Here is a 14,102-nt window from a genome sequence, read left to right on the forward strand (position 1 = left end):
AACCGAAAATTTCGGTTAACTGAATCTTCGGTTAACCGAAAATATTTGTACTATTTGCAAATATCCGAACCGAACCGAATTCAAACAAATATTGACAAATAAATCTACTTTTGGAATTGAAACACTCATAAACAACAACACAATATCAGTTCAATTAAAAACAAATTAACATGAAACATAAAGTATATTTAAAAGTCAAATTACAATATCCACGAAAATAAATCTGCGTGTGCATCTTTTCACCGTCGAATTCCTGAAAAATAAGATAATAAAATAATTCTTTTTAGAAAAAATCAATAATAATGCACTGCAATTAATTGTTAAAATAATAATAAAACCTGCACAATTATATTTATATTTTGGAAAAAAATTTTGAAAAAAAAAACGGTCCACTAAAAAAACAATAAAAAACTCTGCACAATGTAAATAAAATGGAAAAGATTTTATAATCTTGAATCGACTATTTGTAGTTGTTACCCGAAAGATTTTGTAGTTGTATTGTGCGCGAAGAGTTGAAAACGATTGTCTGGATAGTTGCACACAAACGGCAGAAGAGGGGGTGAAGAGATGGAATAAAAAATCGCAGAAACAAGATGAAGCCGCCGCTGATTGGCTGAAAAATCGCAAGATGGTGAACAGGTGAAGTACCGCGGATGTCCAGGAGGTAGACGAAGAAATTAGGGTTGTGAAATCGAGTTTGAGATTTGGGAGATGGGGTTTGGCGGTTTGCACTGGGTTTGAACCGGTCTGCACTGGGGGACTGGCTGTAATGTATATTATTAATGATAATTTATATAAATAAATTATAAATATATAATATAACATAATTAATTTATTATAAAATTATCCGGTTCGGTTAACCGAACCGAAAAAAAGATTAGAAACCGAAACCGAACCGAACCGAACAAATACCAAATATGCAGTATTTGTATTCGAACTGAATTTGCTCGGTTAACCGAAAATTCGGTTCGATTCAGTTCGGTTCGACGGTTCTGCGGTTCGGTTCGGATATTTTGCCCACCCCTAGTTGAGACTGTACGTTGAAAATTGTGTGGATGACATGTGGACAATGATTAAAGATTATTTCTATCAATTTTTTTTTTATTTATAGGATTAATCAAATACAAAGTTTAGTTATAATTTTAAAATGATAAAAGAGTATGTACGGGATTAAAAAATAATTTTTATTTTTATTATTATTTTGAAATATTCAAATTATTATTTATAAATCACGCAGCACTTAAGTCGACAGAATATGGATGTTTTACGATCATTCATTTACCGACCACGCGCCTATAAATATGTGTGTGCTTTAGGCAATGAAAATGCAATTCACAATATTTTTCTTGCCCCCTTGCATTAATTGTCCCCTTCCTCTCTGCATTAATTGTTTGCTTTCAAATAAATTCAATATAATACAATTACTACTCTTACACATATATTTATATACATATAAACATACATCCATCTGTACACACAAACATATAATATATATACTTACCTCCATTGTAATATATTATTATTTATTAAATAACATTATTCAAATTGTTGGATTTGTGGGATTTGAAATTTTAAATGATTGAAATAAGCTTAGATTCATGCATTGCCAAATGAATTTCCATTTTCAATAGTTTGATCAAAGAGCTCGTTGAATAGATTATTTTTTTACTGATCTTTTTTTCGAAATTGAATATAGAAATTTAAAGAAATCCAATTGTTGAAAATGAATATAAAAAAATTAAGAAGATATTATTGAAAATTACATAGATAAACATGATATTTTGAAATAAATTTATATTATACTTGTATAGATAAATCATTAACAAATTTAAAATGTCCAAATTTCAAATTTTGGATAATAATTAATTAATTAATTTTATTATTATTATTATTGGAGGCAACTAGTTCTTATAATATCGAAGTAATAATTAATTTTATTATTATTGTTGGATGAATTTAAATCAATTTAGTTGGATGAATTTAAATTTGAAGATAAATTTTAAATAAATATATCTTAATTACTTTATATTGAAATATATATATTTAGATATCGGTAATTTTCTGATCATACTCAAACAATAATATTCAAAGAAAAAATGCACTTAAGATCAAATATTTCGATTAGAATTTTATTTTTTTATGGTACATAAAAACATAAATTGAGACTGAATAGGTAAATAGATAGCAATTGAGTTATATGCGGGGACTGTTAAATCAATATTTAAATATTTTTAATTCAAATATTTTCAATTAAATAATTTTTTTTTAAAAAAAATAAACAATTAAAATAATTATCTTTAATATTATATTAAAAATTAATTTTATAATTCAATAATCCAACAAATATTTAAATTATTATTATTATTTAGAAAGAAGTAGACATAAAAGATTATATGACGATTTGAGCCCAAGGATAATAGTCCAATAGAATGAATGTGAACCGTATAAAAAGTAGGAGTGGCAGTTTACCGGCCTTCGTCCCTCCGAGCTTCATCAGTCCATCGGGGTAGGTGCCCGGAGGAGATCTCGTCTTCCCTTCTTGGCGCCATCTTATGGAACTTCCCGCAGTTTCGACCGCTGTGACGCTACTGCTGGTTATACTTCATCTCCTCGGCGGAAATTCGGCGGAAGTCGCGGAATCGGACCTCCTGGACAGGTCAACTGCAGCCGGTCTTTGCGTTAACGTCATCGAGCCTCATGGATTCCCTTGCGCCGAACACACTGTAATTTTTCTCTGACGATGTTTTTTGCTTGCTTCAAAGTCAATGTTTGGATTGCAAGTAGATGTAAAGTCAATCGTTTATGACCTTTGCTAAACCTTTAATTGTGTTTGGATTCCTATAATTTGGGAGAATCTGTTAGTTTACGCATACGTTATGTATGCACTCGCAATTCGGTCTCTCTCTCCGGTCAGCAAATGATTGCTCTGTTTGTGGATATTATCTGTGCTGCTGCTGCTGCTGCTGTGCTATGTTTAATGTGTCTGTCGCGTATGTTTCTATCTAGACTCAAACCGAAGATGGATACGTGTTGGGACTTCAACGGGTTTCATCTCCTTCAGTAATTGTCAGGCAAAGGGGCTCGCCGATTTTGTTGGTTCATGGACTTTTCATGGTAATTGTTTCTGTGAATTATTTTGTTTGTTAAATTGGTGACGAGGTGACAATATATGGAGATGATACATCACTTAGTGTTCTAATTACTTCGATTTTTGTTATTATTATCCCAAAAAAATCATTTTAATCATGAACTGGATGATAAATTTGTGGCAGTCTATGTCCAAATAGATAAATACTTTCCTTTCCAATAATCGGACAGTTCACTTGAAAATCAATTACACAGCACCATAACAAGTGGCTAGTAAGAATAGTTTTCTGAATACTGTAAAATTCATTTGGATTCTGTCATCAGTTATCTATTTATTTATGTTCTTTACTTCCTCTTACAATTACCGGGAAGTCGAGCATTAATGCAGTGTGTAATATGCCTCTTATATTAGCTATAATTGAATCATGCTTCTCTTCCTTCTAAATTACATCTATTGCTTAAAACAGGCAGGAGATGCTTGGTTTATGGATTCCCCAAATCAATCATTGGGCTTTGTCCTTGCAAACCGTGGTTTCGATGTTTGGGTTGGTAATGTGCGTGGAACATTTTGGAGTCATGGTCACGTGTCTCTGTCAGTGAAAGAAAAGGTGACTCTTTTTAATGGAAGATCTCAGTTATATTAAATGATAGTAGTAGTTAAAATTTTGTCAAGCTGATCATGGTTCTTAACAAAGTGCTTCTAAATTTTGTTGAAGCTTTGATAATCCTTGCTATTTGTATTCTTTTTTAGAAGTGCATCGTATTCGAAGCAATATTATTATTGCAACTGTTCAATATGAAAATACTTAACATTGAATTGGTTGAAATCAGTGGGAGGCTCATCACAGATACCTTTGCAGTAGTCTTCCATAATGGCAATTTAAATTGTCTTCTGTACATGTTTGCTGAAATCAACATGCCTTTAATTAGTAAGAAAAGTAACGACATATATTTGGGAAGTGATACGTTGCGAGTGCAAATTTTGGTTAAAACCAGATGCTTATCCATTTTCTCAGTAGGACTTTGACAACTTAATGTGCTGCTACCATACATGGATATAGTTCATTGTATGTCAATGTCAAAATCTCTACATAGACGTGAATTTTATACTTTTATATGTTTGGCCTTACAGTAATGATAAAAATCGAAAAAGATATCCTAAATTCTGTTTATTATGAGCATGTTGCTAAGTGGTCGCCATTATTTAGTTCCTTAATTCTTTGTTCAGGAATTCTGGGATTGGAGCTGGCAAGAGTTGGCTCTTTTTGATTTGGGAGAAATGATTCGGTACATATATTCAGTCACAAATTCCAAAGTCACTGTTGTTGGACATTCACAGGTCTTATTCAGTCCCACAAGACATCTAAAGTCACATGTGAGAGTGTATGGCTTATTTTTTCGACCTTTTATGCGTATTTCTCTTGTACATTTTCAGGGAACAATTATGTCTCTTGCTGCCTTTACCCAACCGGACATAGTAAACATGGTTGAAGCTGCTGCGCTCCTTTGCCCTATATCATATTTGGACCACATCACTGCCAAGCTTGTTCTTAGACTAGTCAAAATGCGTCTTGATGAGGTCTGCTTTCTGCCATCGAGCTAATTTTTGGTCGGAATACTATCTAATCATTTATTTCATTTCAGATTATTATGGCACTGGGAATTCATCAACTCAATTTCAAAAGGTCTTCGAGTAATTCATTCTTCTATTGATATCTGCCTTATGATCGAAAATGTTTTCTCTGCTTTCTGATCAAAATGTTCGGCATATTCAGTGAATTGGGCACAAACATCATGGATATGATGTGTGATGGACACATGGACTGTGATGACATGCTTAGTTCACTTACAGGTCCTGATTTCGCCTTTTTTTTTTCCCTTTGGAGTCTTCAATCGTCTACATTATGAAATACTTGGTAAACTTATACGAGTGTTACGTAATAATTAGTCTTCTTGCTGAACTGCTGCTGGCAAGATTCAAATTTTTGTTATTTGTAAAAGTTTAATAACCTCATCCTAGAGATTTTCATGCTAGGAACTCATCGATTCTCTAAATGAGCGGCAACTGTTACAATAATCTTCTATGATAATTTGTCAAAAGTGAGGTACAATATCGATCTAAGTTCATGGTAAGCTCCATGAATGCATGGACATGTTCTTGTTCTACAGTGCATTAGTTGAACCATTATCAAAGACATCTAATTGTTATCTATCCTCGTTTCTTTTGTGCCTTAAATATCTCGTCGGTCACGTAAGAAACATCTAATATGCAGGGAAGAATTGCTGCTTTAACAGCTCGAGAATCGACCACTACCTCGAATTCGAGCCTCATCCAACTTCCTCCAAGAACATACACCATCTCTTCGAGAGTAAGCTGCTGCTTCTGCTCTTCTCTAAAATGAATTGCAAATTATCATCACTATCTCATATCTTCCCACTTTTTGGCATTGGCCAGTGATCCGGAAAGGCAGTTTCTCCATGTACGACTACGGAGTATTGAAAAATCTGTTGAAGTACGGGAGATTAAAGGCGCCTGCATTCGACCTCGGCTCCATCCCGAGTTCACTGCCGATATGGATGGGGTATGGAGGGACGGATGCGCTTGCAGATGTGATTGATGTGCAGCATACAGTGAAGGAATTGAATTGCAAGACCAGGTTGTTATATCTGGAAAACTATGGGCATATAGACTTCCTTTTGAGTGTATCTTCCAAGGAAGATGTCTACGACAGCATGCTTTCCTTCTTCGCCTCCCTGGGATTGTCTACCACCCTCCTTTGACTGGGCTCACTGCCTATTTCTTATATCTATCTTTGTGTATATATATTATATGTATATGTGTGTGTGCATAAAATGTGTTGTATATATGAATTTTCTTGTGCTGTTAGATATTATTGTTATGATTATTAGGCTAAATTACAAAAACTTCACTTGTGATTTGATGAACTTACTCCAAATGCTCCGTACTTTTAAAATTGCGTCAAATTCTCTTATGTTTTCATAAACTCTACGTTTAATTTCTCGACGGTCATTATTTAACTGTATCTCATCTAAATTTGTACAAACTGCCAATAAATTTTAGAATCTCAATTCTAAATCCTACCATTACAAATGTATTTATTTTTCTTAATTCGAAGGATTAAAGGCAGACTTTACGAAACGACGGGGAGTTTGACAAGTAGATGGATTTGGCCGCAATTTATAAAATCACGGATAGATTTTGTGTAATTTAGTTTTATTATTATTATTATGAAATAAAAATCAAGGTAAGTTACAAGACCTCGTAACGTCTCCTCATGGAGAATCTTTTAACTCATAATTTTTTCTATATTCTATTTTATATAATTTTTTAAATTTACAAATAACATCTAATATTTTATTATTTTTACAAAGTTTGTAATACTTTCTCAGGATATTTTGTTCGTTTTACTATAGACATTAAAATTTGGGAGGGGTATAATTAGTAAATAATTTAAAATGTATTACTAAAAATTAATTATAGTATAACAAAAATAATTATAGATTAAAATTAAGATAAGTGATTAATATAATTAAAATTAAAAAATTATAAATTAATTTTTTTAAAATAAGATTAATGATGGAAATGAAAAAGTAGACATAAAACGTGGGACGGAAGGAGTAATATTTTTTATTAATATTTTAAATATTGTAATAATTTAAATTAATATAAATAATTTATAATTATTTTATCATAATTAATTAACTATAAATTTTAATAAACACTAAATAAATAGATGAATTAATATAAATATTAATTGCAAAATTATAATATAAAGATATATATATAAATAAATAAATTTATAAATAATAAAAAAATTAATAAAATAAAATAGAAGAAAATACAATTTTAAAATAAATTTAAATTAAGATATAAAAATATAAAAATATAAAAATAAATAAAATAGACAGAATATAAATATAATTTATAATTACAAATAAAATAAAAAAAATTAAAAATAACACCCGCATATAAAAAAAATGTGGAGAGAATGAAATCTCCATATTTGCAATGTGTATTGTAGCAAAAAAAAATTTTAACTACCATGATACTTTACCCAATATTACAAATAATATTATTAATAAGTAAATAATTTTAAAGACAAAATTGTCTTTTAATATTCTTTTATAGTACTATTACATGTATAATATTACTCCCTCCCAAATATTTTAGGTTTATTAACGTAGATACGAGAATTTAGGTAAAATATAACTAGCAGGTAATTAGAAAGTGTATTAGTAAAAATAATTATTACTTAGTAAAAATAATTTTAAATTAAGATTAAAATAAATAAATAGTTTCATTAAAATTAAAAAATATATATAAAATATAAAATTTAAAATATGATTAAAGTGCATAATTATATTTCCAAAAATAGAAAGGACAAGTTATGTGGGACGTACAAAAATAAAAAATAGGAACCAATTATGTGAGACGGAGGGAACAATATACTAAAATTCACATGCAGAAAAATAATTGTCAAAAAGAGTATTTTATATTGAATTATTAATTTATTTTTAGTAAATTTATTATATATTATACTTTATTCGTTCAAATACAATAGTTTTGTTTACTATTTTTATCTGTCCTAAAATAATAGTCTAATTTCCATAAATAATCATATCACTAAAAAAACTACATTTACTTTTTCATTATTATTACAAAATTGCTACTACTTTTATTTTACATTAATACACTAGGATAAAAAAGTCTTTTAACCGTACTTTTTACTCACTATCAATATAATATCAATATTCCTTAAATTTCGTATAAAACTCAACTCAAACTATAGTTTTGGGATGAAGAAGTATATAATTATATGTATATTTTTTAAAAAATATATACATATTCATAAAAAAAAAAAAAAATGTGTCAATAAATAATACTCCCTTCGTCCCAGATACCGTGTCTGTAGACACGGTATTTTAGAAAGGGTGTAATTAGTAGATAATTAAGAATATATTAGTAAAAATAATTATCTTATAATATAAATAATTATAAATTAAGATTAAGATAACTAATTAGTTTAACTAAAATTAAAAAAAATAAAATTAAAAAATTTTAAATGAAATTAAAGTGTGTAATCATTTTCCAAAAAGAAAAAGTGAAATGGTACGTGAGACAGATAGAAACGACAACGTGGATATGGTATCTGGGACGGATGGAATAATAAGTAATTGAATGAACATTAGAACAACCTTTAAATACATAAATTTGTCAAAGTAAATTAATAAAAAATAATATTAAGTACAGATATGTTTGTTGAGTAGGTGAGAACTGATGACTAAAGCAACCTCTGGGTCATAAAAGTTGGTCACAAACTATACTTAAAACACACACACATATGTCACATCGGCGACATCATGACGTTGGCATTTCACCTAACCTCGAATGTGCCATTAAAAAGGATAAGAGTATCCTAATTTTTAAAATAAATTTGCAGTATCCATTTACTATAATCACGAAAATTTAAAAGAAATATATTAAATAATTAAAAGTATAGTAATAAAGATAATTATTATATAATAAAAATAATTTTAAATTAATATTAAAATAACTAATTAATTTAATTAAAATTAAAAAAAATTATAAATTAAAAAACTTAAAATAAAATTAAAATAAATAATTAGTTTAAAAAAAATGACGGAACAAGTGGAAGACAAAAATAAAAAAATATATATATATACGATAAGTGGGACGGGGGAGTAATATATATTTAATTTATACTTTATTAAATAATCTACTTATTCTTTTATATTGTATAAAATATAATGTACTAAATTCTGTTCAATTTCAAATTTTTTTTAAATACAGTCGTGATCCCTAACAACTACTGTCATTTAATTATTCTCAGGTAATTGGAAAACTAGTTAACCTAATAATGTACTCCTTTATATTTGTTATACTTGACATATTTATTCTATCTAAGATATTCATAAATAATACATATATTTCTATTTAATAATAAACATATATTTTTATTTAATAAATATAGATCTCATGTTAGGTTTTCGGCCATGAACTAGGCCAATTGGATCAAAATACAAAACGACACTTAAATACTTAAAATTAAAGATCTCTTTTACTAAAAATCACTCATATTTACCCTCAATTTTTCCCATGGTGTCTACTTCTCCTTCGAGTAGCTTTAATTAAGGTTGAAAGTTATGGTGACGATGATTTAATATTTTCGGAGTATGCTCACTTGATTGATAAGATAGAACAACATATAGGTAGTTGTGATGAAGTCGGAGAGATTAGTTCAACATTATATGGTGAAAAAAATGTTCCAAACTTGACTATAGATTATTCTAAGATCTTTTATTCGGACATGAATATTGGAGAGTTTTGAAGATTATCGGAAATATCATAGCAGAGAGAAGAGGGTAAAGAGAATTTTTTTATGTGGCAAAGAAAAATGATAAACTATCGTATAGCGTATTCTTCAAGTCAATCTAAAAAATAACTAACTAGCTATACAAGAAGAATCTATAAGGAGTATTGCGGTGAACTGGCAGAAAGTATAGTGCGTGTGTCGTGCTGTCATCTTTAACACGTGTCACTGAATTCACATAATCCTTCACCTCTCCTCAAGATGAGAATGCCACAGACTCATCTTGGACAGTATTGAAGTGAAGTCAGCAGCTGGAAGACTTCTGGTAAAAATGTCAGCGATTTGATTTTTAGAGAACACATGCTGAGGTAGAATAAAGCCAAGCTTGTATTGATCTCGAACTACATGGTAGTCAACCTCGATATGTTTGTTCATTCATGGAACACCGGATTTTTTGTGATATGGATCGCAGCGTGATTGTCGCAGTAAAAAGGGATAGGAAGTTGTAATGAAACATGCAAGTCTTTTAAGACATAAGAGATCCATTGAAGCTCACGCACTGTGTCTGCCATGGCTCTATACTCAGCCTCAGCTGAGCTACAAGAGATGGTGGATTGCTTTTTGGCTTTTCGGGATATTAATCGACTACCAAGAAATATTCCATATTCAGTAGTGGAGTGCCTGGTAGTTTTGCAATAATTATAGTCGGTATCACTATAGGAAGTCAAGCTAAGGTTGTCATTGCTGGAGTAAAATAATCCAATGGAAGGATGACCAGCTAAGTACTTTAGGATATGAAGCATTGCTTGCCAATGTGATTCATGAGGCTCATGAACAAATTGACTAAGTTGATGAACACAATAAGTGATGTCGGGGCGACTGAAATTGAGATATAGTAGACGACCAATGATCCGTCTATATTGAGTAGCATCATGAAATAGGGGAGTAGTGTCCGTGTCTAATAATTCAAAGGCAAAATTGTCCATAACTTCTTTGTAATTTTGAAACTCAGCGTAAATTCCCCCTCTACTTTAAAAATTGCATGACGTCCCCTTATACTTTAAAAGATGTTGCATGAAACCACTTTGTGGTTTCGAAACTCAGCATAAATCTCCATTTTACTTTAAAAAATTGCATAACGCTCACTTATACTTTCAAAAATATTGCATAAAACCCCCCTGCCATGCAAAACATATAGATAGGAAATCATCTTCTTATCACACAAGGAAAGTTTCATGGTGGTGGGGTTTCATGCAACGTTTTTTAAAGTATAAGGGGGTACCATGCAATTTTTAAAGTATAGAGAGATTTTACGCTGAATTTCAAAACCACATGGGAGTAATAAGCAATTTTACCTAATTCAAATTGCAACCCCGCAGGTAATGGTGTAGACATTGGCTTGTTGTCCAGAAGTTGAGCATTTTTTAACAGGTCTATGACATACTTGGACTGATGAATGTATAAACCTTCAGAAGAGCGAGCCAGCTCAATTCCCAAAAAATACATAGCTAGACCAAGATCTTTAATTGTGAAAGTATGATCCAAGAATTGTTTCACTTCTTCAATCCGAGTACTGTCATTTACAGTCAAGAGTACGTCATCAACATACACAAGTAGTACCAATATATGTAATTATCACCATGTAAAAAAAATAAGCAATGATCATTATAAGATTGCTTGAAACCAAATTGTTGTAGATTTGAAGCAAACTCCAAGTTCCATTGCCGTGAAGCTTGCTTTAACCCATAAAGGAATTTCTACAGTTTACACACTTTCAAAGAATTAGAGTCCAAATATCCTAGAGGAGGAGTCATGTAAATTTATGCATCAAGGCTTCCGTGTAAGAAGGCATTATTCACATCGAGCTGGTGAATAGGCCATTTTCTAGAAGAAGCTATAGCCAAAAGAATTCTCACAGTGACTGCCTTGGCAACTGGAAAAAAAAATTCAGAGAAATCCTCACCTTCAACTTGTGTATAACCCTTTGCAACTAAACAAGCTTTATATCGATCGATAGATCCATCCGGTTTGCATTTTATTCGATATACCAACTTGTAGCCAATTGGTTTGTTTCCATCAGGAAGATCACATGCAAATCATGTCTGATTTTTTTCAAGAGCCTGTAACTCAGACTGCATGGCCTCTTGTCACTTCAAATTGGTACATGCTTGATTGTTATTACTTGGTTCCTGAAATGTGGAAAGTTTGGTAGAAAAAGACTTGTAATTATCAAAGAATTCGAAGTCATTTTCAAACACTGTAAGTCCTCCAAATGAGGAATCATGATCCTGCAACTATCTTGGTTTTCTTCTGGATCTAGTACTTCATCTTGGCACAAAATCATGTGTTGAATTCTGAGGATCTTGTACTGCTTCTTCTTCTTCTCCTATACAATGAATTTCACTTGATAAGTAAGAAGGGTCTTGTTGGTCTGGACAGACATCATCATCACTTGATGAATTTCCTGAGTCGCTATGATTCTGAAAATTGTAAAAATCTTCTTGATCTCGTATTGTCACTTGTGGAATAATAGCAGAAGATTTTATCTTATCTTTATAAGAAAAGACTCGTTCATTGAACTTGACATCTCTGGAAACAAGAGTTATGTGTAGAGAAAGACAGTACACGTTATATCCCTTTTGTCCCATCGTATACCTCACACAGACATCAGGTATTGCTCTAGTGTCAAACTTGTCTTTGTGAGGGTCTGTATTGACTGCAAAGACCTGACACCTAAAGACTTTGAGAATCCTTAAATCAGGTTTCCTCTTGTAGAGCATTTCAAATGGACTTTTCCAATGAAGCACTGGTGTTGGCAATCTGTTGATGATGAATGCAGATGTAAGCACTGCATCCCCCCAAAATGTCTTGGGCAAGTTGGACTGTCGTAGCAAAGATCTTGCAACTTGTATAAGATGTTTGTGCTTCCTTTCAACCACTTCATTTTGCTGTAGAGTATATGGGCAACTTCTCTGATATACAATCCTCAATTTAGATAGAGAATTTTGCAATGTACTATTCATAAATTCACTACCATTATCAGATCGAATAACCTTGACATGAGTTAAAAATTGAGTGTTCACCACTCTGAAATAATGATCAATCAAACTTGCAAGTTCTGTTTTATGCTTAAACAGAAATAACTAGGTACATCTGGTGAAATCGTCAACAATGGTCAAAAAATAATGATGACCTGCATGAGTGTCTTGTTTATAAGGCCCCCATACATCCATATGCATCAAATCAAAACTCTGAACACTTTGAATATTGTTGTTTGAAAAACTCATTCTACATTGCTTTGCTTGAGGACAGATATCACATATAGAAGAAAGTGTCACTTTATTGCAATCTGAAATATGACTCAAAACAACATCTGAAGGATGCCCCAATCTGTGATGAAATACATTAGCATTTATTGTTATGATGGCGCTACAGTTCCAACCTTTTTGTTGTGTCTTGTTAGGATTTCTGACATGCAACATATAACTACCAAACATATCTTGTGATCTTGTAATAGCTTTAGAGGTGAAAAAAGTTGAATTTAGTATGTATAGTCTCTTAATCACCTTACCGGCTGCAACAATCTTGTCACTCTTAAGGTCCTGTAAAAGGCAAAAATTAGCAAAGAACTTGAAAATCAATGTATTAACTGTTGTCAATTTCCTTACTGACAGCATATTACATCTGAAGTTTGGTACCAAAAGACATGATGTTAAGGTGACTTGCTGAGACAATACCACATCACCAGTATGAAAGACTGAGTTAACAGAGCCATCCGGTAACCATACCGGTGTGTATGAACTCACAGATTTGCAATTGGTCATCAGACACTTATTTGTGCACATATGATCAGTTGCACCATTGTCACATACCCAAGCTTTACAATCTATACTCTTAGAGCTTAATGAATTCAATAAAGGAACAATAGAACTACCTGAAAAGGCATCATGATAGGCCATGTTCACCATACTTCCATTAGAGCTACTTGCAGGTGTTTTTTGTTTTATATACTTGGCAATTTCTCTTTGCACACCTTCAGATATAACTGATTGTTGATTTTCATCATAATGATCCATAGGTGTATCAACTGGATTACTATACGCTCCATCAGACGTCTCAACAACATTAGCTCGAGCAACCGCTTATTTTCTCTTAATATAATCAGGCCACCAATCTGGAAGTCCTTTCAATTCAAAACAATTCTCCTTAACATGCCTAGATTTCCACAATGTGTACAGACTAAGTTGCTTTTGTCTTGCTTCTGGTATTGAGTATTTTTAAATCCAGATCCTCTCTTCCGAGTAGGGCCTTTGTATACATGTCCATTATTACTCACTTGAATTTCTCATAATCATCGTTGCATGATCAACAACAGGTACAACCATATTTTTAATGACCTGTTTATGACTTTCAACCTTTAAAATCATATTTTAAAACTTGTTCAGAGATGGAAACGATTCCATAAAAAGTATTTAACTTCTCTCGGTCTCATATGTTTCATTTAACCCCATTAAGAAGGACATCCCCTTATCTTCATTATTTTTAGTGCTCAGCATATCACCAACTATACCAACAACTATAGGAAGAATCTATAAGGAGTATTGTGGTGAGCTGGCAAAAAGTATAGTGCGTGTGTCGTGCTGTCATCTTTAACACGTGTCA

The 14,102-nt window shown here is 31.5% G+C and overlaps 1 protein-coding gene across 1 annotated transcript; it reads left to right on the top strand.

Annotated features, from left to right (window-relative positions):
* Nucleotides 1-2,433: 2,433 nt before the first annotated feature.
* Nucleotides 2,434-6,044, top strand: LOC127256282 (triacylglycerol lipase 1). Its single transcript, XM_051282201.1, has 9 exons — nucleotides 2,434-2,723; nucleotides 3,007-3,114; nucleotides 3,555-3,695; nucleotides 4,316-4,426; nucleotides 4,523-4,666; nucleotides 4,732-4,772; nucleotides 4,863-4,939; nucleotides 5,361-5,456; nucleotides 5,543-6,044. Exons 1-9 carry the CDS (start codon nucleotides 2,553-2,555, stop codon nucleotides 5,866-5,868), a joined length of 1,215 nt encoding a protein of 404 aa, XP_051138158.1. The 5' UTR covers nucleotides 2,434-2,552; the 3' UTR covers nucleotides 5,869-6,044.
* The last annotated feature ends 8,058 nt before the right edge of the window (nucleotides 6,045-14,102 follow it).

Source organism: Andrographis paniculata, unplaced genomic scaffold (genome assembly GCF_009805555.1).
Source record: "Andrographis paniculata isolate CXL003 unplaced genomic scaffold, ASM980555v1 Contig12END, whole genome shotgun sequence".
Classification (NCBI taxonomy): Eukaryota; Viridiplantae; Streptophyta; class Magnoliopsida; order Lamiales; family Acanthaceae; genus Andrographis; species Andrographis paniculata.